General features: G+C 40.2%; 1 protein-coding gene across 1 annotated transcript in view; it reads right to left on the bottom strand.

The window, feature by feature from the left end:
• DGKI (diacylglycerol kinase iota) overlaps nucleotides 1-26,558 on the bottom strand; it is a 491,936-nt gene that overhangs the window by 51,441 nt on the left and 413,937 nt on the right. Inside the window, exon 28 of the mRNA XM_049893911.1 lies at nucleotides 26,054-26,079. Within this exon, the coding sequence (XP_049749868.1) occupies nucleotides 26,054-26,079 (26 nt within the window). The remainder of the gene's footprint in view (nucleotides 1-26,053; nucleotides 26,080-26,558) is intronic.

The raw sequence follows: 26,558 nt of genomic DNA, 5'->3' as shown, positions 1-26,558 counted from the left end.
ACCATATTTTAAAACAAACAAAACAAATCCTCACCTTTAATTATCAATTCCTACCCAGTAAAAAGTGATGCAAAAATGAGATGTTTATAATAGTTGCTGCAGGCTTTTTGAATATTCCTAAATCACCACATTTGTATCCCCCAAAAGATATGCTCTATCCCCTGGTACCTGTGAATGTGACCTTGTTTAGAAATACACAGGCACATCTCATTTTATTGCACTTCACTTTATTGTGCTTTGCAGATACTGCATTTTTTACAAATTGAAGTTTTGTGGCAACCCTGCACAGAGCAAGTCTATCAGCACCATTTTTCCAACAGAATGTGCTCACTTCATTTCTCTGTGAAATTTTGGTAATTCTTGCAGTATTTTGAACTTTTTCATTATTATTATATCTGTTATAGTGATCTGTGAAAAGTGATCTTTGATGTTACTATTGTAACCGTTTTGGGGGTGCCACAAACCACATCCATACAAGACAGCGAACTTAATCGAAAAATGCTAAGTGCGTTCTGACTGCTGCACTGACCAGCCTTCTTCCTTCTCTCTCCCTCTCCCCTAGCCTCCCTATTCCCTGAGACATAAACATTTTGATATTAGGCCAATTAAAATCCCTACAATGGCCTCCAAGTGTTCAAGTGAAAGGAAGAGTCGCATGTCTCTCACTTTAAATCAAACGCTAGAAATGATTAAGCTTAGTGAGGAAGGCATGCTGAAAGCCAAGACAGGTCAAAAGCTAGACCTCTTGCACAAAACAATTAACAAAGCTGTGAATGCAAAGGAAAAGCTCTTGAAGAAAATTAAAAGTGCAACTCAGGGAACACATGAATGATAAGAAAGTAAATCAGTCTTAATGCTGATATGGACAAAGTTTCAGTGGTTTGGACGGAAGATCAAACCAGCCACAATATTCCCTTAAGCCAAATCCTAATCCAGAGCAAGGCCCTAACTCTCTTCAATGCTATGAAGGCCAAGAGAGGTAAGGAGGCTGCAGAAGATAAGTTTGAAGTTAGCAAAGGTTGGCTTATCAGGTTTAAGGAAAGAAGCCATCTCCATAACATAAAGGTGCAAGGTGATGCAGCCAGCGCTGATGTAGAAGCTGCAGCACGTTATCTAGAAGATCTAGTTAAGATAACTGATGAAGGTGGCTACAGGAAACAACAGATTTTCAGTGTAGATGAAACTTCCTTATATTGGAAGAAGATGTCACCTAGACTTTCATAGCTAGAGAGGTCAACACCTGACTTCAAAGCTTCGAAAAATAGGCTGACTCTTGTTAGAGGTTAAATCAGCTGGTGACTTGAAGTTGAAGCTAATGCTCATTTACCATTCAGAAGATCCTAGGGCCCAGAGGTGGCGCCAAGATGGCAGAATAGTCACATGCTTCCTGTGGTCCCTCTTACAACAAAGACCCAAAAAACAAGTGAATTGATTATAAATGACAATCTAGGAGCCCTGAACATCAAAGACAAAGTTGCGGAGTCTGACTGAGTGGCAGGGGGAGAGAGAGACAATTCAGAAGCAGTAAAGAAGAGCCAGACCTGACTTGGCTGGCACACTGCTGGCTGGATCATTTGGTGCACGTGGGCTGAGGCAAGCAGTAGTGCTCTGGATGCATTTTCCACGTCGGAGAAACCAAGTGGCAGAGAGTCTGCCCGTGCCTCCAGAGCCAGGGGAAAGTGTCACTGGATCCGCTAAAGTTAAGTGCAAGCATCTATCCTACCGCATGGGATCAAAATAACCCTTCCCCCTCTGGGAAATGCCTCTCTTCCCCTCACCTGCCCCTCTCTGCTCTGCTTCAAGTCCTGGTCTGGGTTACCACCTCCCCTAGACTGGAAGTGGGACTTGTCATGCACCCAAGCCAGTCTCCTGGCATTGGGGAGAGAACAAATAAACTAACGAACAGGAAAAAAGAAATCACTAGCTCCCTTAAGCCAAGAATTCAGGGCAGGGACTGCCCCTTTGTGTAGGCACAGGCATAAGGGGTCCACAGACTTTGAATGCCTAGACTTATGTGGGTACATTCAACAGTGTAGGGCCTCATTAGCATAGGACAACAGGTATATACCTGGAGCCTATTTTCAACTACAACAGCTAAGGGGTAGTGGCAGATTCATGAAACTTGACACCACCCTGCCCATTAAGCAGGGTCCTCATCTACACATATCAGGGGCCTGAGGACTAGTGGCTCCCCTCAGTCCACCTAGCCACTGACGACAGGAGTCTGAGTATAAGTGGTGCATCCCAGTCCTTAAAGCCAACAACACTGGGTGCTCAAAGACTGGCTGCAAAACCCACCCAGCTATGTGCTTTAGGGGACAGAGATACACCTTTCACCCAGACACACTCAGGGGCAGCCGTCAGCCCCCTACCTTGCTCAGACATAACACCCTACTGCAGCCAGATACCTGTGCCTGCTCCAATCACCCCTACATAGCCCTGTAGGACTGTAGGTGAGAGCCTGCACCACATTTCTGGCGACTGACAACCTGGACACCTGAGCTGAATTCACACAAGAAAAGTAAACAAACTCCTGGGCTCACATACCTAGTAGCAGCTGGTGTCATTACCTGATGACAGAATGTGAGAACTTCAAAGACACCAATAATCAAAGTAGCTCACATGCCCAGCCTATTTGGGCATATCAAAACAAGAAGCTAGGACACAGTAAGCAAACATAAATAAATATAATAACTTATTGATAGCTTGGAGACAACAGTCAGTATCAAATCACATAAAGAGGCAGACCATGATGGCTACAGCAAGTGACCAAAACAAAGAACCAGCAAAACTCCCAAAGGAAGAGAAGGCCTTGGAATTACCAGAGGTAGAATTCAAAAGATTAATATACAGAGCTCTTCAAGAGATTGGGAGAGAGATCAGGCAAAATGCAGAACAAGCCAAGGAACACACAGCCAAAGCAACAGACGAATTTAGGAAAGCTACACAGAAGTAAAACAACAAATTTAACAGGCTGCTAGAATCCATAGAAAGACAGCAAATAGAAATCCAGAAGATTAACAATAAAATACCAGAATTAGACAACTTAATAGAAAGTCACAGAAACAAAATTAAGGCAATGGAAGTCCGAATTAGTGAGACTGAAGATAAAGCATTTGACATCAATTTATTTGAGGAAAAATCAGATAAAAGAATTTTTAAAAAATGAAGAACTCCTAAGAATTATGTGGGACTGTATTAAGAGAAATAACCTACCAGTGACTGGAGTACCAGAACAGAGGGGGATAACAGAATATACAGAGAGAACTGTTGAAGATTTGTTGGCAGAAAACATCCCTGATATCATGAAAGATGAGAAGATCTCTAACCAAGAAGCTCATCGAACCCGAAACAGGACAGATCCCAAAAGAAAGACACCAAGACATATTATAATCGAACTTGACAAAACCAAAGATAAAGAGAGAATTTTAAGAGTGGCTAGAGAAAGTGAAAAGTCACCTACAAAGGACAGTCAACAAGACCAAGCTCTGACTACTCAGGAGAAACCATGCAGGCAAGAAGGCAATAGGATGATGTATACAAAGCCTTGAAGCGGGGGGAGTGGGGGGGGGGGAGGGGAGGGGAACTGCCAGCCAAGAATTATATATCCAGCAAAACTGTCTCTCAAATATGATGGCAAAATTAGGGCATTTTCAGATAAACAGAAGTTAAGAGAATTTGTAAAAACCATATCAAAATTAAAGAAATACCCTTAAAGGGAGTCCTTTGGCTAGAGAATCAATAATATCAGATAACCACCCAAGACTAGAACACAGAACAGAACAACCAAATATCAACCCAGATAATGAAGTCACAAAAATAAGTCAAAGCTAAAACACTGAAAATAGGGAGAGACATCAATGTATAAAACATGACAACATTAAAACAAAAAAGAGGGACTAAACAGTGCAGTCATAGAACTTTCATATAGAAAGGAAGCTAAGGAGGTATCAAGAAATAAAAGATTTGTTTAAACTTAGAAAAAGAGAAGTAAATTTTAAGGTAATCACAAAGGAAACTAACAATCCTACACATCAAAATAAAAAAGAAAAACATAGACTCAGCAAATACAAAATCAACAATGAAAAAGACAAAAAGAAAATACATACAGAAAAATGACTCAGAACAGAAATTTAAGTGGAAGAAACTGTCAAAAATACAAAAAAAGAAATCAAAATGACAGCACTAAACTCATACCTATCAATAATTACACTGAATGTAAATGTACTAAATACACCAAGAAAAAGACAGAGAGTAGCAGAACAGATAAAAAAGACATGATCCATTTATATGCTGTCTACAAGAGACACACTTTAGACTTAAAGACACAAACTAAAACTCAAAGGATGAAAAATAATTTACCATGCAAACAACAATCAAAAAAGAGTAGAAGTGGCAATACTAATCTCTGACAAAATAGACTTTAAAACAAAATCTACCACAAAGCATAAGGACAGACACTACATAATGATTAAGGAGTCAATACACCAGGAGGACATAACCATAATAAATATTTATGCACCCAACAACAGGACTCCAAAATACATAAAACAAACTTTAACAACATTGAAAAGAGAAATAACTCCATAATAACAGCAGGAGACTTCAACCTACCACTTTCGGTGAAAGACAGGACATCCAGAAAGAAGCTCAAAAAAGACATGGAAGATCTGAATGCCACAATCAACCAACTTGACCTCATAGACATATACAGAACACTCCACCCAACAGCAGCCAAGTATACTTTATTTTCCAATGCACATGGAACATTCTCCAGAATAGATAACATATTAGGCCACAAAGGAAGCCTTAACAGAACCCAAAATGTTGAAATATTACAAAGCATCCTTTCTGACCAAAAAGCCATAAAAGTAGAACTTAGTCACAGAAAAAGAAAGGAGAAAAAAATCAAATACATGGAAACTGCACAACACCTTGCTCAAAAACTACTGGGTTATAGAAGAAATCAAGGACAGAATAAAGAAATTCACAAACTCAAATAAGAATGAAAACACGTTCTACTAGAACCTTTGGGACACAGCTAAAGAAGTGCTCAGAGATCAATTTACAGCAATTAATGTACACATCTAAAAAGAAGGAAGGATTAAAGTCAAAACATTAGCCCTACAACTCAAACAAATAGAAAGAAAGCAGCAAAAGAAGCCCTCAGGCACCAGAAGTAAAGAAATAATAAAAAGTAAAGCAGAAACAAATGAAATAGGGAATAGAAAAACAATTGAAAGAGTCAACAAGACCAAAAGCTGGTTCTTTGAAAAAATCAACAAACTCAGTAAACCATTAGTGGAACTGACAAAAGAAAAACAGGAGAGAAAGCAAACAAACCAAATAAGAAATGAGATGTGCGATATCACAACTGATCCAACCAAAATGAAAAGAATCTTAACAGGGTACTATGAAAAACTGTACTCTAACAAATTTGAAAACCTAAAGGAAATGGACAAATTTCTAGAAACATATTACTTACTGATACTAACGCAAACAGAGGTAGAACAACTAAATAAACCTACAAAAAAAAGAAGAGATTAAAGAGGTAATAACTCTCAACTAAAAAAAAGTCCTAGCCCTGATGACTTCACTGGAGAATTCTACCAAACTTTCAGAGAAGAGTTAAGACCAGTACTACTAAAGGTAGTTTACAGCATAGAAAAGGGTGGAATACTCCCGAACTCATTCTATGAAGCCAGCATAACCCTGATATCAAAATCAGGTAAACATACCACAAAAACAGAAAATTATAGACCAATATCCCTCATGAACCTATAGATGCAAAAATCCTCAACAAAATTCTGTCCAATAGAATTCAACAACATATCTGCTCTGGACTAAATTATGTCCCCCAAAAATATGTATATCAATTTGGCTAGGCCATGATTCCCAGTATTGTGTGATTGTCTACCATTGTCATCTAATGTGATTTTCCTATGTGTTGTAAATCCTACCACTACGATGTTAATGAGCTGGGATAGGCGGAAGTTATGTTAATGAGGCAGAACTCAATCTACAAGATTGAATTGTGTCTTGAGCCAATCTCTTTTGAGATACAAAAGAGAGAACCAGGCAAAGAGATAGAGGGACATCATACCACCAACAAAGCAGTGCCAGGAACAGAGCTCAACCTTTGGACCCAGCATTCCTGTGTGGAAAAAAAGCTCCTTGACCTGGGGACAACTGATGACAAGGACCTTCCTCCAACAGAGAGAGAAAGCCTCTCCCTGGAGCTGATGCCCTGAATTTGGACTTCTAGCCTACTAGACTGTGAGAAAATAAATTTCTCTCTGTTAAAGCCATCCACCTGTGGCATTTCTGCTATATGAACACTAGGTGACTAAGACAATATCAAAAAAATAATTCACCTTGAGCTGGTGGGATTCATATCAGGTATATAGCGACAGTTCAACATCAGAAAAACAAGCTATGTAAACCATCATATAAATAAACAAAAGACAAGAACCACAGGATCTTATCAATCAATGCAGAAAGGATATCTGACAAAGTCCAAAACCCATTCATGATAAAAACTCTCAGCAAAATAGGAATAGAAGGGAAATTCCTCAACATAATAAAGGGCGATTATAGAAAGCCAATAGCCAACATCATCCTAAATGGAGAAGAGTCTGAAAGCATTCCCCTTGAGAATGGAAACCAGACAAGGATGCCCTTCATCACTATTCTTATTCAACATTTGCTGGAGGTCCTAGCTAGAGCAATAAAACCCACTGCCATCGAGTCGATTCCAACTCATAACGACCCAATATATAAGGCAAGAAAAAGAAATAAAGCACATCCAAATTGGTAAGGAAGAAGTAAAAGTATCCCTATTTGCAGTTGATATGACCATATACACATAAAACCCCAAAGAATCCCCAAGGAAACTAATAGATGATTTCAGCAAAGTATCAGGATACAAGATAAACATACAAAAATCAGTTGGATTTCTTTACACTAACGAAGAGAACTTCGAAGAGGAAATCGTCAAAGTACCATTTACACCATGCACAAAAAATAACTCAAAATGGATCAAAGACCTAAATATTAAATCAAAAATGATAAAGATCATGGAAGAAAAAACAAGGAAAACACTAGGAGCCCTAATATATGGCATAAACAGTATACGAACTATAACAATGCACAAACACCAGAGGAGAAACTAGATAACTGGGAGCTTCTAAAAATCAAACACTTATGCTCATCAAAATACTTCACCAAAAGAGTAGAAAGGCAACCTATAGACTGGGAAAAAATTTTTGGCTACAACATATCCTACAAGGGTCTAAACTCTAAAATCTACAAGAAACTACAACACCTCAACAACAAAAAGATCAATATCCCAATTAAAAAATGGGCAAAGGGTATGAACAGACACTTCACCAAAGAAGACATTCAGGTGGCTAACTGATATATGAGGAAATGCACACGATTATTAGCCATTAGAGAAATGCAAATCAAACTACAGTGAGATACCATCTCATCCAACAAGGCTGGTACTAATCCAAAAAACACAAAATAATAAATGTTAGAGAGGTTGTGGAGAGACTGGGACACTTATATACTGCTGGCAGGAACGTAACATGGTATGACCACTTTGGAAATTGATTTGGTGCTTCCTTAAAAAGTTAGAAATAGAAACACTATACGATCCAGCAATCCCACTCCTTGGAATATAATCCTAGAGAAATAAGAGCTGTCACAGAAATAGATATACACGCACCTATGTTCATTGCAGCACTGTTCACAATAGCAAAAAGACAGAAACACCCTAGGTGCCCATCAACAGATGAATGGATAAATTATGGTACATACAATGGAGTACTATGCAATGATAGAGAGCAATGGTAAATCCTCAAAACATCACAACATGGATGAATATGGAAGGCACCATGCTGAGTGAAATTAGTCAGCTGAAAAAGGACAAATATTGTATGAAACCATTATTAAAAGAACTCAAAAAAAGGTTTAAACACAGAAGAAAACATTCCTTGATGGTTCCAAGGGTGGGGAGGGAGGGAGAGGGGAATTCACTAACTACATAGTAGGCAAGAATTATTTTAGGTGAAGGGAAGGGCAACACACAATACAGGGGAAGTCAGCACAACTGGACTAACCAAAAGTTAAGAAGTTTCCTGAACACAACCAAACACTTTGAGGGACAGAGTGGCAGGGACAGGGGTATGGGGACCATGGTTTCGGGGACATCTAGGTCAACTGGCATAACAAAGTTTATTCAGAAAATAGTCTCTATCCCACTTTGGTGAGTGGCATCTGGGGTCTTAAAAGCTTGCGAGCAGCCTTCTAAGATACATCCGTTGGTCCTAATCCATCTGGAGCAAAGGAGAATGAAGAACACCAAACACATAAGAAAAATATTAGCCCAAGGGACAGAAAGGGCCACATAAACCAGAGACCCCATCAGCCTGAGACCAGAAGAACTAGATGGTACTCGGCTACCACCAATGACCATCCTGACAGGGAACACAACAGGGAGTTCTTGACAGAGCAGGAGAAAAGTGTGGAGCAGAACTCAAATTCATGTAAAAAGACCCGTCTTAATGGTTGGAGACTGGAGCAACCCTCGAAGCCATGGCCCCCGGACTCTCTATTAACCCAGAAGTAAAATGATTCCCGAAGCCCAGTCTTCAGACAAAAATTAGACTGCACTATAAAACATAAAATAATACCTGTGAAGAGTGTGCTGCTTAGTTCAGTCAGATACAAGAGACCAAATGAGCGGCTCCTGTCTAGAGGAAGGATGAGAAGGTGGGAAGGTACAGGAGCCGGTTGGAGGGACATGAGAAACCCAGGGTGGAAAGGGGGAGTGTGCTCTCACATTACAGGTATTGCAACTAGTATTACAAAACAATATGTGTATAAATTTTTGCATAAGAAATTAACTTGAACTGTAAACTTTCACCTAAAGCACAATAATAAGAAAAGAAAATCCTAGCGCCCTTTAGAATTATGCTAAATCTACTTTGCCAATACTTTATAAATGGAACAACAAAGCCTAGATGCGAATACATCTGTTTAGAACATGGTTTACTGAATATTTTAAGCCCACTTGAGAACCACTGCTCAGAAAAAAAGATTACTTTCAAAATATTACTGCTCATTGGCAATACACCTGGTCATCCACGAGCTTTGTTGGAGATGTGCAAGGAGATTAATGTTGTTTTCATGCCTGCTAACACAACATCCATTCTGCAGCCCATGGATCAAGCAGTAATTTGACTTTCAAATCTTAAAAAAAAAAAAAACCCAGTGCCGTCGACTTAAGAAATATATTGTGTAAGGCTATAGCTGCCATAGATAGTGATTCCTTTGATGGATCTGGGCAAAGTAAATTGAAAACCTTTGGGAAAGGATTCATCATTTAGAGGCCATTAAGAACATTCACGATTCATGGGAGGAAGTCAAAGTAACAACATTAACAGGGGGTTGGAAGAAGTTGATTCCAGCCCTCATGGATGACTTGGAAGGGTTTAAGACTTCAGCGGAGGAAGTCACTGCAGATGTGGTAGAAATGGCAAGAGAATTGGAATTAGAAGCGGAGCCTAAAGATGTGATTGAATTGCTGCAATCTCGTGATACAACTTTAATGGATGCGAAGGTGGTTTCTTGAGATGGAATCTGCTCCTGCTGAAGATGCTGTGAACACTGACAACAAAGAATTTAGAATATTACATAAACTTAACTTGATAAAAGCAGTTGCAGGGTTTGAGCAGATTGGCCCCAATTTTGAAAGAAGTTCTAATGTGGGTAAAATGGTATCAAATGGCATTGCATGCTACAGAGCAATCTTTTGTGAAAAGAAAAGTCAATCAATTCAGCAAGCTTCATTGTTGTCCTATTTTAAGCAATTGCCACATCCACCCCAACCCTCAGCAACCACCACCCTGACCAATCAGCAGCCGTCCACACTGAGGCAAGACCCTCCACCAGCAAAAAGATCACGCTTGCTGAAGGCTCACACGATGGTTAGCATTTTTTAGCAATGAAGTATTTTTTAATTAAAGTACGTACATTATTTTTTTAAGACATAATGTGATTGCACACTTAGTACTACAGTATAGTATAAACATAACTTTTTTATGTACTGGAAAATGAAAAAATTTGTGTGGCTCGCTTCATTGTGATACTTGCTTTATTACAGCAGTCTGGAATTGAACCTGCAATGTCTCTGAGGCATGCCTGTAGAGTCTTCGCAGATGTGATTAAGTTAACATGAGGTCATGCTGGAGTAGGATGGGTCCTAATCCAATGTGACTAATGTCCTTATAAAAAGAGAAGATAAACAGAGAGACACAGAGGCGAGATGGCCCTGTGAAGATGGCAGCAGAGATTAGAAAGATGCTGCACGCCTGGGCTACTGGAAGCTGGAAAAGAAAAGGAAGGCTCTTCCTTTAGGGCCTTTGGACACAGCATGACTCCGCTGACTCACTGAATTCAGACTTCTGGCCACTAGAACTGTGAGACAATTAATTTCTGTTGTTTTTAAGCCACCCATTTGATGGTACTTTGTTAGGGCCGCACTAGGAAACCAATAAAGTCTCCATTCAACATTAAAATCAAGATTTCATATTACATGACTTCAAATCTCAGCAACACTATTAAAAGATAGTATATAAAGAAGTAGTTAAAAAACAGGAATAGATCGAGATTACCTGGGCTTGCATTCAAATTCTAACCCTTACTAGCTATGCATGTGACTTTGAAGAGGTCACTTGATGAGGCCGTGCCTTAGTTTCCTCATTGTATATGGGAATAACAGTGGCACATAGTAATTTCATTGTTGTGAAGATTAAATACACGTAAAACATTCACAATGGTTATTTTGGTATATAACAGATGGGTGTGAACTTAAAGAACTTGCTTAGCTCCTCTGAGCCTCGATGGAACATCTCAGCACACTGCCTGGTAGTTAATGCTTAATAAATACTGGTCATTGTTATTTTTAAGTTCACAAAACAATATATTACACCCAGTAATTACAAAGGAGCCAGTAATTACAAAGGAGTAGTTGAGAAAATGTTTTGCTAAAAACCTGAGTCTCAGACCATTGATCCCTCCAATTTTAGTTTCTCAAAGTTCTGTTTTTTTTAATTTCAGGGCAGTTTCCTTTATAAATGATGACAGGAATTAAAAAAAAAAAGTCTGTCATGATATTTAACTTTTATATGAATGCAAAAGAATATAGACCGCTTTTTTGAATGGTAAGTGAGATGAGATACACTGAATACTCCTAACAATTTAAACAATTAAAATGTTGGATTTAAAAAACAACAATAAAATTCAGGAAATATGAGAGGATGGTGGTAATAGTTACAGCAGACTTTTGGAATGTTTCTGAACCTCCACCAAAAAAGAGAGAAACTAGATGACAGAACCCAAAATCTACAGTCAAATTAAAATGAAACCAGGTGACAAGACACTCTTATAGACTTCAAATTACAGGTGGCTTCGGACAATCCACTAATAGCCACAGACCTGCGTGACCTGTATTCCATCAGCATCTGTTCAGGCAAGCAGAGAAAGCAATGGGGCACCTGTTGGAACTAAGAACAGGAAATCTCAAAATAGCCACAGATATTCACCTAAAAGCACAGTGGGCCAATCTGAGAACAGCTACAGAAACTGTCACAAGCTTTTCGTATTCCAATGGCAAAAGAATACAAGGGCCCAAGTAAAGATTAAAGGGCCTAGAGCATTTTTAGCCCCTGTGAACTCTTGAATCTGGCCATCTAGGACTCCCTTTCCAGATAGGACCCAAACTGACAATACACTGCTGGAAGTGGAATACATTTTGAACAGAACAGAGAAAACAGGAGTAAAGGAAAGGGAAGGCCTAGATGAAAATGAGGAAAGGGACTGCTGTGGACTGAGATGTGTATTGTAAATTCTAACCTCTATGGTGTGGTTATAATCCCATTTTGGCATGGGTTGTCTTTGTTATGTTAATGAGGCAGGATTAGTGTAGGGGGTGTTTTGAATTAATCTCTTTTGAGATATAAAAGAGATTAATTAAACAAGCAAGGAAGAAGTGGAGATGGGGGAAGAGAGATGGCAAGCTACATAAAGATCACCAAGGAGCAGAGGCTCAAAAGAGACAAAGACCTTCCTCCAGAGCTGACAGAGACAGAAAGCCTTCCCCTAGAGCTGGCACCCTGAATTCAGACTTCCAGTCTCCTAAACTGTGAGAAAATAATGTTCTGTTTGTTAAAGCCATTTACTTGTGGTATTTCTGTTATATGATGGTTAAGGTTGTGTGTCAACTTCGCTGGCCCATGATTCTCAGTGGTTTGGTAGTTATCATGTAGTTTGGTAGCTATGTAATAATGTTAACATCTCCCTGATGAGATCTGTTATGAGCAGCCAATCAGTTGAAAGGGCATTTCCTTGGGGGTGTAGCCTGCATCCAATATAGGTAGACTTGCTGGCAAGGCTTCTAGGCTCTTGCTTGCTCTGGATCCTGCGGCTAGCTCCTGTTCATCTGATCTCCCGTTCTTGGGACTTGAGCTAGCAGCTTACCTGCCAGTCTCCAGAGTCATCAACCTCTGCAGCCTGTGAGCAAAAGGCCTGCTGTCTGACCTGCTGGTCTTGGGTTCATCAGCCCCCACAGCTACATGAGTCAGGAGAAGCCTCCAGCCTGAACCACAGACTTGGGACTTTCCAGCCTCTACAACCACATGAGCCATTTCCTTGGTACAAATCTATCTATATATGTGCTGTTTATACACTTCTTTAAAGACCCTAGCCTAAGACATAGCAGCACTAGATAATTAAGACAAAACTCGGTATTGGGAGTGCGTACTGCTCAACAAATACCTACAATGTAGAAGTGGTTTTTGGAATTGGGTAATGGGTGGAGGCTGGAAGAGCTTTACGGCACCTAACAGTAAAGGCCTAGATTGTCTTGAAGAGACTGTTGGTAGAATTACAGACATCAAAGGCAATTCTGGCGAGGGCTCAGAAGGAAGCATGCAGAGCCATGGAGAAAGTCTCTGTCATCATAGAGAACACATACGGCACGAGCAACAGAAGGTTCCTAGAAATGCGGACGTTCAATGTGCTTCCAGTGAGGCTTTAAAGGAAAATGATGAACGTGCGATTGGACAATGGAGGAAAGATGATGCTTTTTATGCAGTGGCAAAGAACTTGTCTGAATTATGTTCAAATATTTGGTGGAAGGTAGAACTTGTAAGTGATGAACTTGGATATCTGGCTAAGGAGATTTCTAAGCAAGATCTTAAAGGCTGTGTGGTTTCTCCTTGCTACTTACAGTAAAATGTGAAAGGAAAGAAATGGGCTTAAAGATGAACCGTGCAAGATGAAAACAAAACGTAAAGATTTGGAAAATTCTGTTGTACAAACTAAGGACATGTGCCCTAGAATGTTCACCAAGGACATGGCTACACAATCTTTTGTTAAAGAGATTAAGCCTGTGACTTACGGCTCTAACCAACTACCACAGCAGAAAATCCATCAGCTTAGATTAAACGGGACAGAGAAAGAACAAAAGAAAAAACACCGTCTGCCTCTTGGAATTCTATAGGCAGGAAATAGGCCAAAGGAGCTACATTCATTGTCATCCAAGAAAAGAAAAGGGCCATCCCTGGAGCAACTCAGAGATCAGCAGAACTGTTGGGAGAAGCATGGGATACAGGGCTGCCCTGATTTCAAAAGGTAGAACCACAGCCTGCTGGATTTCAAAGGGTGGGGCTATGGCCACCTAGGTTTAAGAGTCACATCTACACCAACTCGGTTCTCAAGTGTGGAACTGCCATTCACAAGTGCCAGGGAAATGGGGCCACTGTCCAAAGCTGAGGCAGCGAGGCTGCCATGCCCAAGGGGCAGAAGAATGGCACCTGTGGGGGCTGAGGGGGTGGTCACCACTCAGATGGACTAGGAAAATGGGGCCATCCAAAGCTGGGGGAGCAGAGTTGCCACCCCAGTGGGCCTGGAAGGTGAGGCTGAAACCCAGACCTGGGGAGCCTCCACCCAGAATCCAGAGGGAGTGGCCAAAACCCAGAGTCTGGAGAGCAGGGCCATTGCCCACGTGGTCCCAGAGAAAAGAGGATTATTTGCAAGACTTGAGAGCTAACATAGTTTGTTCTGTTGAGTTTTGGACTTGCTTGGTGCCCATTATCCCTTCTTTCTCTCTGATTTCTCTCATTGGCAGTTGAAACGTCTACCTCGTGCCTGTTTCACCACTGTACAGATAACTTGTAGTCTAGATTTCACAGGTTCACATATAAAAAGGAATTTTGCTCCAGGATGGAATATGAGGAAGCAGAGATGGGAAGAGATGCCAAGCCACATGAAGATTACACAGGAACAGAAGCTCAAAAGAGACAAAGGCCTTCCTCCAGAGCCAACAGAGAGAAAAAGCCTTCCACTAGAACTGGCACTCTGAATCCAGACTTCCAGCCTCTTAAGCTGTGAAAAAATAATTTTCTGTTTGTTAAAGCCACCCACTTGTGGTATTTCTGTTATAACAGCACTAGATAACTAAGACAGGGTCCAAAGCCAGGAAATCTCAGAAAAACAAGCAACCATATTTTTAAAAGTATACAAAACCAACAAAAAGAACTCACTGAAGTAAAGTTAGTTAACTGAAATATTCTTCCTTCTAAAACTTAGGAAAAAACTAATTTCATATAAAAATAGCAACAGGAAATTACTGATATAAAACCACATATAAAGTTATTATAAGAAGGAAAGGGAATAAGGAGAATAACAACATTCCTACAAGGAAAGTGCACCACAGGGACTTGCTCAGTAGAAAGAAAGGCTCACAACTCTAGCATCCTATTTCAAACCAGCCTGAGAGCTCAGTAAAATAATACAAGACATAAGTGAATGGCATGAAACAGAACTAGAAAAATTCAGAAACAAGGTGACACAACTCAACAAATAATTAGAAATAAAGGTAGAAAATCATAAATTGGAAACTAAACTAGTAGCACAGAACAACAATAAAACCAAGAAAGCTTTAAGAAACATAGAAGATACAAAGAAATAAACTTTTAAAAATAAAAAATACCAATAAGAAAAGAGATTAAAAAAAGATTTGAGAGAAAATGACAAATACCGAAGACAGGCAAAGAAGATCCAACAAATGGAATGAATTCCGAAGAAGAAAAAAAAAAAGCAAAAAAATAGAACAAATATAAACACTTAATTCAATAAAACTATTCTCAAATTTAGAAACATAAATTGAAACTACAAATTCAAACAGTGCACCATATGCCTGAAAACATTAAACTCTTGAAATAACCTACAACAACACTTAATTCAATAAAACTGTTCTGAAATTTAGAAACATAAATTGAAAATACAAATTCAAACGGTGCACCATATGCCTGAAAACATTAACCTCTTGGAATGACCTACAACAAGGCATATTTTCTAAAAAGTACTGGACATTATAGGAAAATAAAATATCCTTTAGGTATCTAGGCCAAAAAAAAGATTAATTTTATAACAAAAATAAAATCATGTCATCATAAGATTTTTTTTTTTTTTTCATCCATTTCTTCTAGGTTTTCAAATTTGTTAGAGTACAATTTTTCATAATAATCTGAAATGATTCTTTTAATTTCATTTGGTTCTGTTGTGATGTGGTCCTTCTCATTTCTTATTCGGGTTATTTGTTTCCTTTCCTGTATTTCTTTAGTCAGTCTAGCCAATGGTTTATCAATTTTGTTAATTTTTTCAAAGAACCAGCTTTTGGCTTTGTTAATTCTTTCAATTGTTTTTCTGTTCTCTAATTCATTTAGTTCAGCTCTAATTTTTATTATTTGTTTTCTTCTGGTGCCTGATGGATTCTTTTGTTGCTCACTTTCTATTTGTTCAAGTTGTAGGGACAGTTCTCTGATTTTGGCTCTTTCTTCTTTTTGTATGTGTGCATTTATTGATATAAATTGACCTCTGAGCACTGCTTTTGCTGTGTCCCAGAGGTTTTGATAGGAAGTATTTTCATTCTCGTTGCTTTCTATGAATTTCCTTATTCCCTCCTTGATGTCTTCTATAACCCAGTCTTTTTTCAGGAGGGTATTGTTCATTTTCCAAGTATTTGATTTCTTTTCCCTCGTTCTTCTGTTATTGATCTCTAGTTTTATTGCCTTGTGGTCTGAGAAGATGCTTTGTAATATTTCGATGTTTTGGACTCTGCAAAGGTTTGTTTTATGACCTAATATGTGGTCTATTCTAGAGAATGTTCCATGTGCGCTAGAAAAAAAAGTATATTTTGCAGCAGTTGGGTGGAGAGTTCTGTATAAGTCAATGAGGTCAAGTTGGTTGATTGTTGTAATTAGATCTTCCGTGTCTCTGTTGAGCTTCTTACTGGATGTCCTGTCCTTCTCCGAAAGGGGTGTGTTGAAGTCTCCTACTATAATTGTGGAGGTATCTATCTCGCTTTTCAGTTCTGTTAAAATTTGATTTATATATCTTGCAGCCCTGTCATTGGGTGCGTAAATATTTAATATGGTTATGTCTTCCTGATCAATTGTCCCTTTTATCATTATATAGTGTCCTTCTTTATCCTTTGTGGTGGATTTAAGTCTAAAGTCTATTTTGTCAGAAATTAATATTGCTACTCCTCTTCTTTTTTGCTTATTGTTTGCTTGATATACTTTTTTCCATCCTTTGAGTTTTAGTTTGTTTGTGTCTCTAAGTCTAAGGTGTGTCTCTTGTAGGCAGCATATAGATGGATCGTGTTTCTTTATCCAGTCTGTGACTCTCTGTCTCTTTATTGGTGCATTTAGTCCATTTACATTCAGGGTAATTATAGATAAATAAGTTTTTAGTGCTGTCATTTTGATGCCTTTTTATGTGTGTTGTTGACAATTTCATTTTTCCACATACTTTTTTGTGCTGAGGCGTTTTTCTTAGTAAATTGTGAGATCCTCACTTTCATTGTGTTTGACTTTATGTTAGTTGAGTCGTTACGTTTTTCTTGGTTTTTGTCTTGAGTTATAGAGTTGTTATACCTTTTTGTGGTTACCTCATTATATACCCCTATTTTTCTAAGTAAAAACCTAACTTGTATTGTTCTATATCGCCTTGTATCACTCTCCATATGGCAGTTCAATGCCTCCTGTATTTAGTCCCTCTTTTTGATTATTGTGATCTTTTACCTATTGACTTCCATGATTCCCTGTTATGTGTATTTTTTTTTTAATTAATCTTAATTTGTTTGTTTTTGTGATTTCCCTATTTGAGTTGATATCAGGACGTTCTGTTTTGTGACCTTGTGTTGTGCTGATATCTGATATTATTGGTTCTCTGACCAAACAATATCCTTTAGTATTTCTTGTAGCTTTGGTTTGGTTTTTGCAAATTCTCTAAACTTGTGTTTGTCTGTAAATATCTTAATTTCGCCTTCATATTTCAGAGAGAGTTTTGCTGGATATATGATCCTTGGTTGGCAGTTCTTCTCCTTCAGTGTTCTGTATATGTCGTCCCATTCCCTTCTTGCCTGCATGGTTTCTGCTGAGTAGTCAGAACATATTCTTATTGATTCTCCCTTGAAGGAAACCTTTCTTTTCTCCCTGGCTGCTTTTAAAATTTTCTGTTTATCTTTGGTTTTGGTGAGTTTGATGATAATATGTCTTGGTGTTTTTCTTTTTGGATCAATCTTAAATGGGGTTCGATGAGCATCTTGGATAGATATCCTTTCGTCTTTCATGATGTCAGGGAAGTTTTCTGTCAGAAGTTCTTCAACTATTTTCTCTGTGTTTTCTGTCCCCCCTCCCTGTTCTGGGACTCCAATCACCCGCAGGTTATCCTTCTTGATAGAGTCCCACATAATTCTTAGGGTTTCTTCATTTTTTTTAATTCTTTTATCTGATTTTTTTTCAGCTATGTTGGTGTTGATTCCCTGGTCCTCCAGATGTCCCAGTCTGCATTCTAATTGCTCGAGTCTGCTCCTCTGACTTCCTAGTGTGTTGTCTAATTCTGTTATTTTATTGTTAATCTTTTGGATTTCTACATGTTGTCTCTCTATGGATTCTTGCAACTTATTAATTTTTCCAGTATGTTCTTGAATAATCTTTTTGAGTTCTTCAACAGTTTTATCAGTGTGTTCCTTGGCTTTTTCTGCAGATATCCTAATTTCATTTGTGATATCATTAAGCATTCTGTAAATTAGTTTTTTATATTCTGTATCTGATAATTCCAAAATTGTATCTTCATTTGGGAAAGATTTTGATTCTTTTGTTTGGGGAGTTGGAGAAGCTGTCACGGTCTGCTTCTTTAAGTGGTTTGATATGGATTGTTGTCTCCGAGCCATCACTGGGAAACTAGTTTTTCCAGAAAATCCGCTAAAAAAAAACTGCAGTCAGATCCCTATCAGAGTTCTCCCTCTGGCTCAGGCTATTCAGATGTTAATGAAGCCGCCTGGGGAGGGTGGGGGAGGGAACAGAGAGATAGGAGAGTAGCACCTCAGAATATAGCCAGAGTTGCTTGTCTTGCTTGGAATGACTCTTATATCTGAGATTCCCGCGGGCGCGTCGCCTATGTGTGCTGTCTGTGTGGAGATTGCCCCCGGGGGGTCTGGCCCGCTGGAGTCACGGTCAGATCCTCCGCTTCCAGCCCCACGCCCAGCGTCAAGGCTCCCCTACTGGGACGGTGCACTCTCGACTCCAAAATCAGTCGCTGCCTCCCGGGGACTTCTCGTCCCTCCAGCCGCGTGGCCGTGCCGCCCCCGTGAACCAGGTGGGCCCCCTCCCGGGGTTAGTTCAGATGGGTGGAGTAGCTCCCCGTGCTTGTGCCGCGACCGAGTGTCCCGGCTGGAACGCTGTTCTCCCCGCTCCAATACCAGTCGCTGCCTCCCGGGGACTTCTCCTACCGGCTGCGTCCCACGCCGCCCGCGCGACCCGGATGGTCACCTTCCCGGGGTTAGTTCAGGGGGTGGAGCAACTCTCCGTGTTTATGGCGTACCTGCGTGCAGTCCAAATCCCTGTGGGACGGTTCCCCGGCTCGGATGCTACTCTTTCTGCTCCAAGATCAGTCACTGCCTCCCGGGGACTTCTCCTAACGGCTGCGTCCCACGCCGCCCGTGGAACCGGCTAGTCCCCCTCCCGGGGTTAGTTCAGGGGGGTGGAGCAGGTCTCTGTGCTTGTGCCGTACCTGACTGGTATGCTGGCTCCAGGCTCTGGAAACAATCGCTGCTTCCCCGTATTAGTTCGTTCTCCGTCTCTAAATCTGTGTTTGTTGTTCAGGGTTCGTAGATTGTTATGTATGTGATCGATTCACTTGTTTTTCCATGTCTTTGTTGTAAGAGGGATCCGAGGTAGCGTCTGCCTAGTCCGCCATCTTGGCTCCGCCCTCCATCATAAGATTTTGACAGCAATGTTTGATGCCAGGAGAAAGTGGAATATTTATAATATCAAACAAAGAACATGGGATCCAATGATTTTGTCTGCAGCACAGCTAACTTTCAAGTGTAAAAAGCCTAGACAAACTGTTAGTTCATGAATTATGATGCTGGCCAAGAATATTCAATATACCATGGACTTTCAGAAGAAGGAACAAATCTGTTTTGGAAGAAGTACAGCCAGAATGCTCCTTAGAAGGGAGGATGGTGAGACTACCTCTCACGTACTTTGGACATGTTATCAGGAGGGACCAGTCCCTGAAGAAGGACATCACGCTTGGTTACTGAAGGGTGAGCCAAAAAAATGAAGACCCTCAACAAGATGGATTGACGCAGTGGCTGCAACAATGGGCTCAAGCCTAATAATGATTGTGAGGATGGCGTATTACTGGGCAGTGTTTTGTTTTGTTGTACATGGGGTCGCTATGAGTCAGAACCAACCAGAGGTCACTGAACAACAATATATATACACACATACATACACACACATTCATATGTAGGATATGCATATACTTCGTAAAATGATACATAACCAAACCAAAAAACCAAACCCGTTGCCATCGAGTCGATTCTGACTCATACCAACCCTACAGGACAGAGTAAAACTACCCCACAGAGTTTCCAAGAAGTGCCTGGTAGATTCAAACTGCCAACCTTTTGGTTAGCAGCTAAAGCACTTAACCACTATGCCATCAGGGTTTCCAAAAATGATATACGGAAACAAGGAAATGATTGACAGAAAGTCATTTATCTTTGGCGGGGGGGGACAGAAATATAATCAGGAAGTCACAGAAGGTGGAACTCCCAGGTTACTGCCAATGTGGTATTTCTTATCTGGGGACTGGGTACATGGTAGCCCCTTATGACTATTAAACTAAGCAGATAAGGTTTATATGGTTTTATCAACATTGTTTCAGTAAAATTATTTATTGCATATAAGCAAACCCATTGCCATTGAGTCAATTCCCACTCATAGCAACCCTATAGGACAGAGTAGAACTGACCCATAGAGTTTTCAAGGGGCGCCTGGCGGATTTGAACTTCTGATCCTTTGGTTAGCAGCCGTAGCACTTAACCACTATGCTACCAGGGTTTCCATTACATCTATTATATACAATATATTGTTGTATCACATACTATGTTATTGTTAGGTACCATTGAGTCGATTCCCCATGTGACTCCACATGACAGATTAGAACTGCCCTATAGGGCTTCCTAGGCTGTAATGTTTACAGAAGCAGATCGCCAGGTTTTTCTCCCGTCTTTCAGTTAGCAGCAGAGTGCTTAACTGTTGTACCATCTTACATTACATGTCCGAATGATGAATCGATGTTAACTTAGCCAAGGGAATAACATGTCAAAACCAAGTCATCACGAAACAGCTTTGGGTCAGGACAAGTTTCCTTGAACAACTTCCGGCAAAGTTCAGCTGCCTCCAAGCCCGACAGTGGCCTCTCCCAGTCACTTTCACTTGTGATTGTGGTTGTCCACATCTTATTTCCAGATGCCAACACCCCCACACCCTTGCCCACAGTTACTGCTGGGACAAAAGTACCACCGTATAACATGACGGCCATTACCGCCAACAGGTCTAGGGACTAGAACTGGAGGGATGCTGCTTCAGACATTTGGGGAATCGAGCAGATTGCTGGCTCTTCCTTTCAAAAGAGCCACTTAAGGTCTTTTCTTCAGTAAGTGAACAGACACCAAGCGGAAGCAGATTCTCCCCAGTGTGAGGTGCAGGTAGCAATGCCAAGTGAGGCTGCTAAGTAAGGGGCTGAGATGGCGGGATCAAGGACAGGAGCTCAGCACAGGAGAGGAGGGCTGGGAGGGTGGGTCCAGGAGGAGCTCAGTGACGAAACGACAGGCCTAGATGCTGAGGAAGCGCCCGCAACAGGGCAATCCATCACTGACATGCTTATCTTCTGACCAGGAGAAGGACCCAGCTCCCAGATGCGACATTAAAATGTAATGCTTCTACGGGGATTTGCCATGGCAGGCTTCCCTGATGCTTGGATTTCACTCAGTCAACTAATTATGAGCGGATGTGACATTTTATTTGCCTGTTCTACAGGGAAAAATCGATTTCACCAGGAGGAAGAAGTTCTTTTTTGTTGTGTCATTAAAAAGAAATTACTTAAGAACCCATTGCCGTTGAGTCAGTTTACTTACATGGTAGTAAATAAACTCTTCTTCGAGAAAAATATTTTCTCTGTATTTCTATCCATTGACCTTAGTGCCCACAGTTGTTTCTTTTGTTTCCCAGGGATAGGGTAGATAAAATAACAAGGATTTTGGAGTTGGACCTGGGTTTGGAAATTAACTTGACCACTTACTAGCTGTGTGACCTTAAAAGCACTCTGAGTCTGTTTCCCCAGCTGTAAAATCAGGGAAGAGCCACGGAAATGTACTGTCATGCATTAAAGATGAAATAATGTAGAGGAAACACTTTAGCACAGGGCTCACTGCATAATAGCACTCAGTCAATTATAGCCTTTATTCTTAATGACCCCGATCCTCTACTGTATAAACAGAAACACTTTGCGCTTTACTTGTGCCATGTACCGCCGATTCTATACGGCCACACATGTGACCGTGAGCTCAGCCTGTCCTCCGGCATTGCACATTCACATGAGTATTAAACATTTTATCTTCCTCACCCTGATCTAAGAGGTGTGGAGTGAAAATTTAATATTTAATGATACTGTCTCCTACTTTTCAGACACAGAGAGTACGCAATGCTGAGCCAACATGACTGAAAAGCCCCCATTTCCTCTCCCACTGCCTGGATGCTGAGAACAATAGCACTGTGTTTGCGGTGCTTTAAAAAAACTAGAAAGTGACTTCACGGACACTTTGATGGTGAATTTTATGTGGCTATGGTTCCTGGTGGTTTTGTCAAACGCTAGAGTAGTTGCTGTTCTGTAACGTAATGCAATGTAATGTAATGTCATTGTCTCCCATAATGTAATCTGATGTAATGTAATCAATACATAGCTGGAACTGGAGTTCCTTAGGGTGAGGTCTGCCATCAGATTATAACATCTATCTTTTGGTAGAACTCTCTTCCTCACTCTCGCTCTTCCTCTCAACTGTGCACCCTTCTGTCACCTGACCTATGATCTGGGGACACAAGCCAGCAGATGTCTCCAAGCTGCTGCCTACCCTACAGATTTTGGACCTTTCAGCCCCCACCATCGTGTGAGCCAACCTCTTGAAGTAACTCAAATCTCTCTGTCTCTATACATACATATATATATATATATATGGAGACCCAAAAGGTCAGCAGTTTGAATTCACCAGCTACTCCTTGGAAACCTTATGGAGCAGTCCTACTCTGTCCTATAGGGTTGCTATGAGTTGGAATTGACTCGAAGACAACAAGGTGTATCTACGTATTTATATACCTACCTACCTATCTATACATATATATATATATACACACACAACATGTCTCGCTGATTCTGTTTCTCTGGCGAGCCCTAAGGTACTTTCCCACTTGAACTCACAACAATCATGTGAGGTAGACAGGGTAGATGTGATAAGACCAATTTCACACATAAGGACACAGAGACTAAGGGAGGGCAAATTACAAAGCCACAGTATTTAAGCATATTTTCTATGAGGGATAACCTGTGGGTATGGAGAAGACCAGGGTCAACGAATTACGGGAAATTATAATTTCCCAACAATGGAAGTCTGTTGTGGAGAGATCCAGTGTAACCAGTTAGCAGATAGGGGAGCAGAATAATTGGTGGAAAGAAAACAAAATAGAAATCAAAAGGCATAGGGTTTTATATTCCAATCTCACAATCCATTTGCCCAACATGCCTCAACTTTTCTATCCATAACCTCGAGGGAAAATGTGCTATTTATTACCTTTCTTCCAGGTATATTACAGTGTCATTAGATATTTACAACTGCTGCATGCAGCCAAGGATATGATATTCAAGAGGTTTATGTCAACCACAGTAAATATGAACTTCTAAAAATGCACAGATACAAGGAAACAATCTTGAGTACTATACAGAAAATCTTAGTAATAAAGAAAAAGAGAAAAATACTTTTCCAATGATATATGTGCTAGGAGATGATGAAAAATTAAATGAGATTAGATAAATCAGCACTAAATAATTTTGCATTATATATTTAAGCCATTTTTCGAAGTTACAGAAGCAAACTAAGAGAGATGGACATGCAATAAATGCTTCAAAGTCATAAAAATATAAAAACCTTCTCATTTGGGTCAAGTTTCTTCACCTAATCACATGTAACAGTTCTTAAAATAATCAATTCTTCCGTGCTATTAATGCTGTGAAAGCCTTCCTGGTATTCATCAACTTTCAGGACTTCTAAGGCCCCTGACATATGCCCATGGATATCTTATTACCCTTAAGAATTCCTAGTGGAGTACAGAAATGAAATTCAAGAGCCTAGTCCCTTTTTTTGGAATGAAAAATAAGTACTTACAGATAGGAAGACAAGTGCAACCAAAGGTCTTTAAGGGAAACCCTATTTCAAGTAAGAACCAAGCACGGGTTTCTAGTTTACCATTTGAACATGGCAGCTCACGGACCTTGGAGTCTCGGAAAGTCACCAAATACGCAGTCAAGAACCTAATCATATCAAAATAATCAGAAAAAAGAAAAAAAGCCTGTAATAATGGGCCGCCTTTAGGTCATCCTTTGCTTACTTCTGATTTAATGGGCCTGAACATAATTGGCCCGACGATTCTTCACAGGGCATGATGCAGTTTCGTTTCAATATTGGGACAGATTTTACGATGCAGCAGCAGAAGAAGCCTGACTAAAACTCACTCTCCACCTCCTTAATTCATTCATTTAATAAACATCATTGAATGCCTCCTCTTTGATGGGATCTCTGTCAGAGAATCCACAGTCTAGAGGGGAGACAGGCAAATAAAGTGTTACATTTGTGTGTTAAGCTGTAGAATGGAGGAAAATATTGAGTACAATGATACGTGGATCAGAAAGCTCTTACAGCGGATGCAATGAATAAGCAATGTCTCGAAAGAAGGTAAGTGGATACTGGGTCATTAAGAAAAAAGGCTATAATTTACTGAGTGCTTACTGTGCGGTAGGCCTCATACATAAGGGAGGGGTCGCTTCTTCTCAGGGAGAACAATATGAGCAACGGCAGGGAGGCCGAGAAACATGGTGAGTTCTAGAACTTAGATGGAGTTCTGCATGACTGGAGGGTAGAGTACGGTTAGGAGAAGGGAAAAGGTGATAAAGGAAGCAACAAGCAGTACAGGAAGAGTCCATCGTTTAGGGCTTTCTACTCCATGGTGGAAACCCTGGTGGCGTAGTGGTTAAGAGCTACAGCTGCTAATGAAAAGCTCAGCACTTCAAATCCACCAGGCACTCCTAGAAAATTCTATGAGGCAGTTCTACCCTGTCTCATAGGGTCACTGTGAGTCAGAATCAATTCAACGGCAATGGGTTTAGTTTGCTTTTTTGGTACTCCCTGTTAAAATCGAATATTGGAAAGCTGAAGACAACTATTGGAATACTGCAAAGAATTAATCCATTAGGCAATGGGAGTAGATTTTTACTGAAGAACCATGAGCTGGTGGTTAGCAAGGTATACAGTGAACTCGAGGAACTGGATACCAGTTAGAAGACAGTTTCAAAAGTCCAACTAAGACATGAAGAGGGTCTGAACTAAGGCAAGGGGGATGGACAAGAGATAGAGATAATGAAGAGATTAAAAAGTAGAGCTGATAGGATTTAGTGGCCAGGTAGAAATGGGAGGTGATGAAGAGGGAAGGTTAGAGCAGCAGCCATGCCCTCTGCTTGGCTGACCGAATGGACAATGGTGTCATTAGCTAAATTAGGGACTGACTGCATGAAGAGGAATAACAAGAGCCTCTTAAGTCCTCATTCATCCTTCTGTTATGAAACTGGTCCCATTTCCTTTGGACTGCAGTGTGTGAGTCATTCCATCACCCCTTCCCCCACTAGACCACAGAGGTCCTGAAGGGAAGAACTTCTGTGTTGCACTCCATTGCCTCTGTTACCTCCATTAAGCATAGTTGTATAGTATGTTTATATACCATAATCAGCCCACTGTAGATACCTGGGAAACATTTTTGAATGACTGACTGAATAAATGGATAAATCCAAGGGTTAGATGTAACAAAATTATACATATCATCTTTCGAGTGAAATCATTTTCTGTTAGAATACAAATCACTCCCTTCAGCTGGGTAACAGCGCATACCATGTACCTATTAGCTTCATTCCAGACTCACAAACCCACTGTCTAATCTGAAAGTGACCTGAGACTATCTACTACAAACCCCCATTCTAAAGATGAAAATCAGATTCAGAGAAGTTGCAGGACTAGACCAAAGTCACAAAAACTTTCTGGTGATGGGACAGAAAAGAGGCAAAAATATGTTAAGCTTCAAAATATCTGCCAACTAAAATGTCTCTGGCATTTTTGAAGGTAATAGAAGATATCAAATTTAGCAAGGGTGAATTAAGTTTTTTAAAGTGGTTGGCATTTCGCACTAAAAAACACAAGGCCAGCATCTTGGCAATATTTTGTGAAATAATTATTCCCTCCGGTGTTAAGACACAGTGACCAGACCTCAGCTTTTAATCCTGCGTTATTATAAGTAAGACAGATTCTTACCGTGGTCTTCTGAAGACACTGGTGACCTAAAATGAAATAATAAACACGATCAATCTTTTTTTTTTTTTGGTAAATTATACTGATATAAGTTTAACATTGATCAAGAATAATTTCTATAGAATTATACCCCAAAGAGTCAGCCACACAGAAACTTGATCTAGTAGACAGTATAATCAAAGCACTAGTTGCATGGTACATGCCAGTTAATAACCTCAAAATTTTACCTGGATTGGTTGGGTGGTAAAACCAAAAAACCAACCCAGTTGGTGTCAAGTCGACTCTGACTCATGACAACCCCATGTGTGTCAGAGTAGAGTTGTGTTTCATAGGGTTTGCAATGGCTGGGATCTTTTAGAAGTAGATTGCCAGGTCTTTCTTCCAAGGCACCTCTGGGTGGATTCAAACAGCCAACCTTTTGGCTGCTGGTGGAGCTCTTAACCATTAGTGTCACCCAGGGGCTCCCGATTAGGTGGTAAAAAAAAAAAAAAGGGGTTACTAAAATGCC

Source organism: Elephas maximus, chromosome 8, assembly GCF_024166365.1.
Source record: "Elephas maximus indicus isolate mEleMax1 chromosome 8, mEleMax1 primary haplotype, whole genome shotgun sequence".
Taxonomy (NCBI): Eukaryota; Metazoa; Chordata; class Mammalia; order Proboscidea; family Elephantidae; genus Elephas; species Elephas maximus.
Note: the sequence above shows the minus strand (reverse complement) of the source record. Positions and strands in the feature narration are given on the sequence as shown.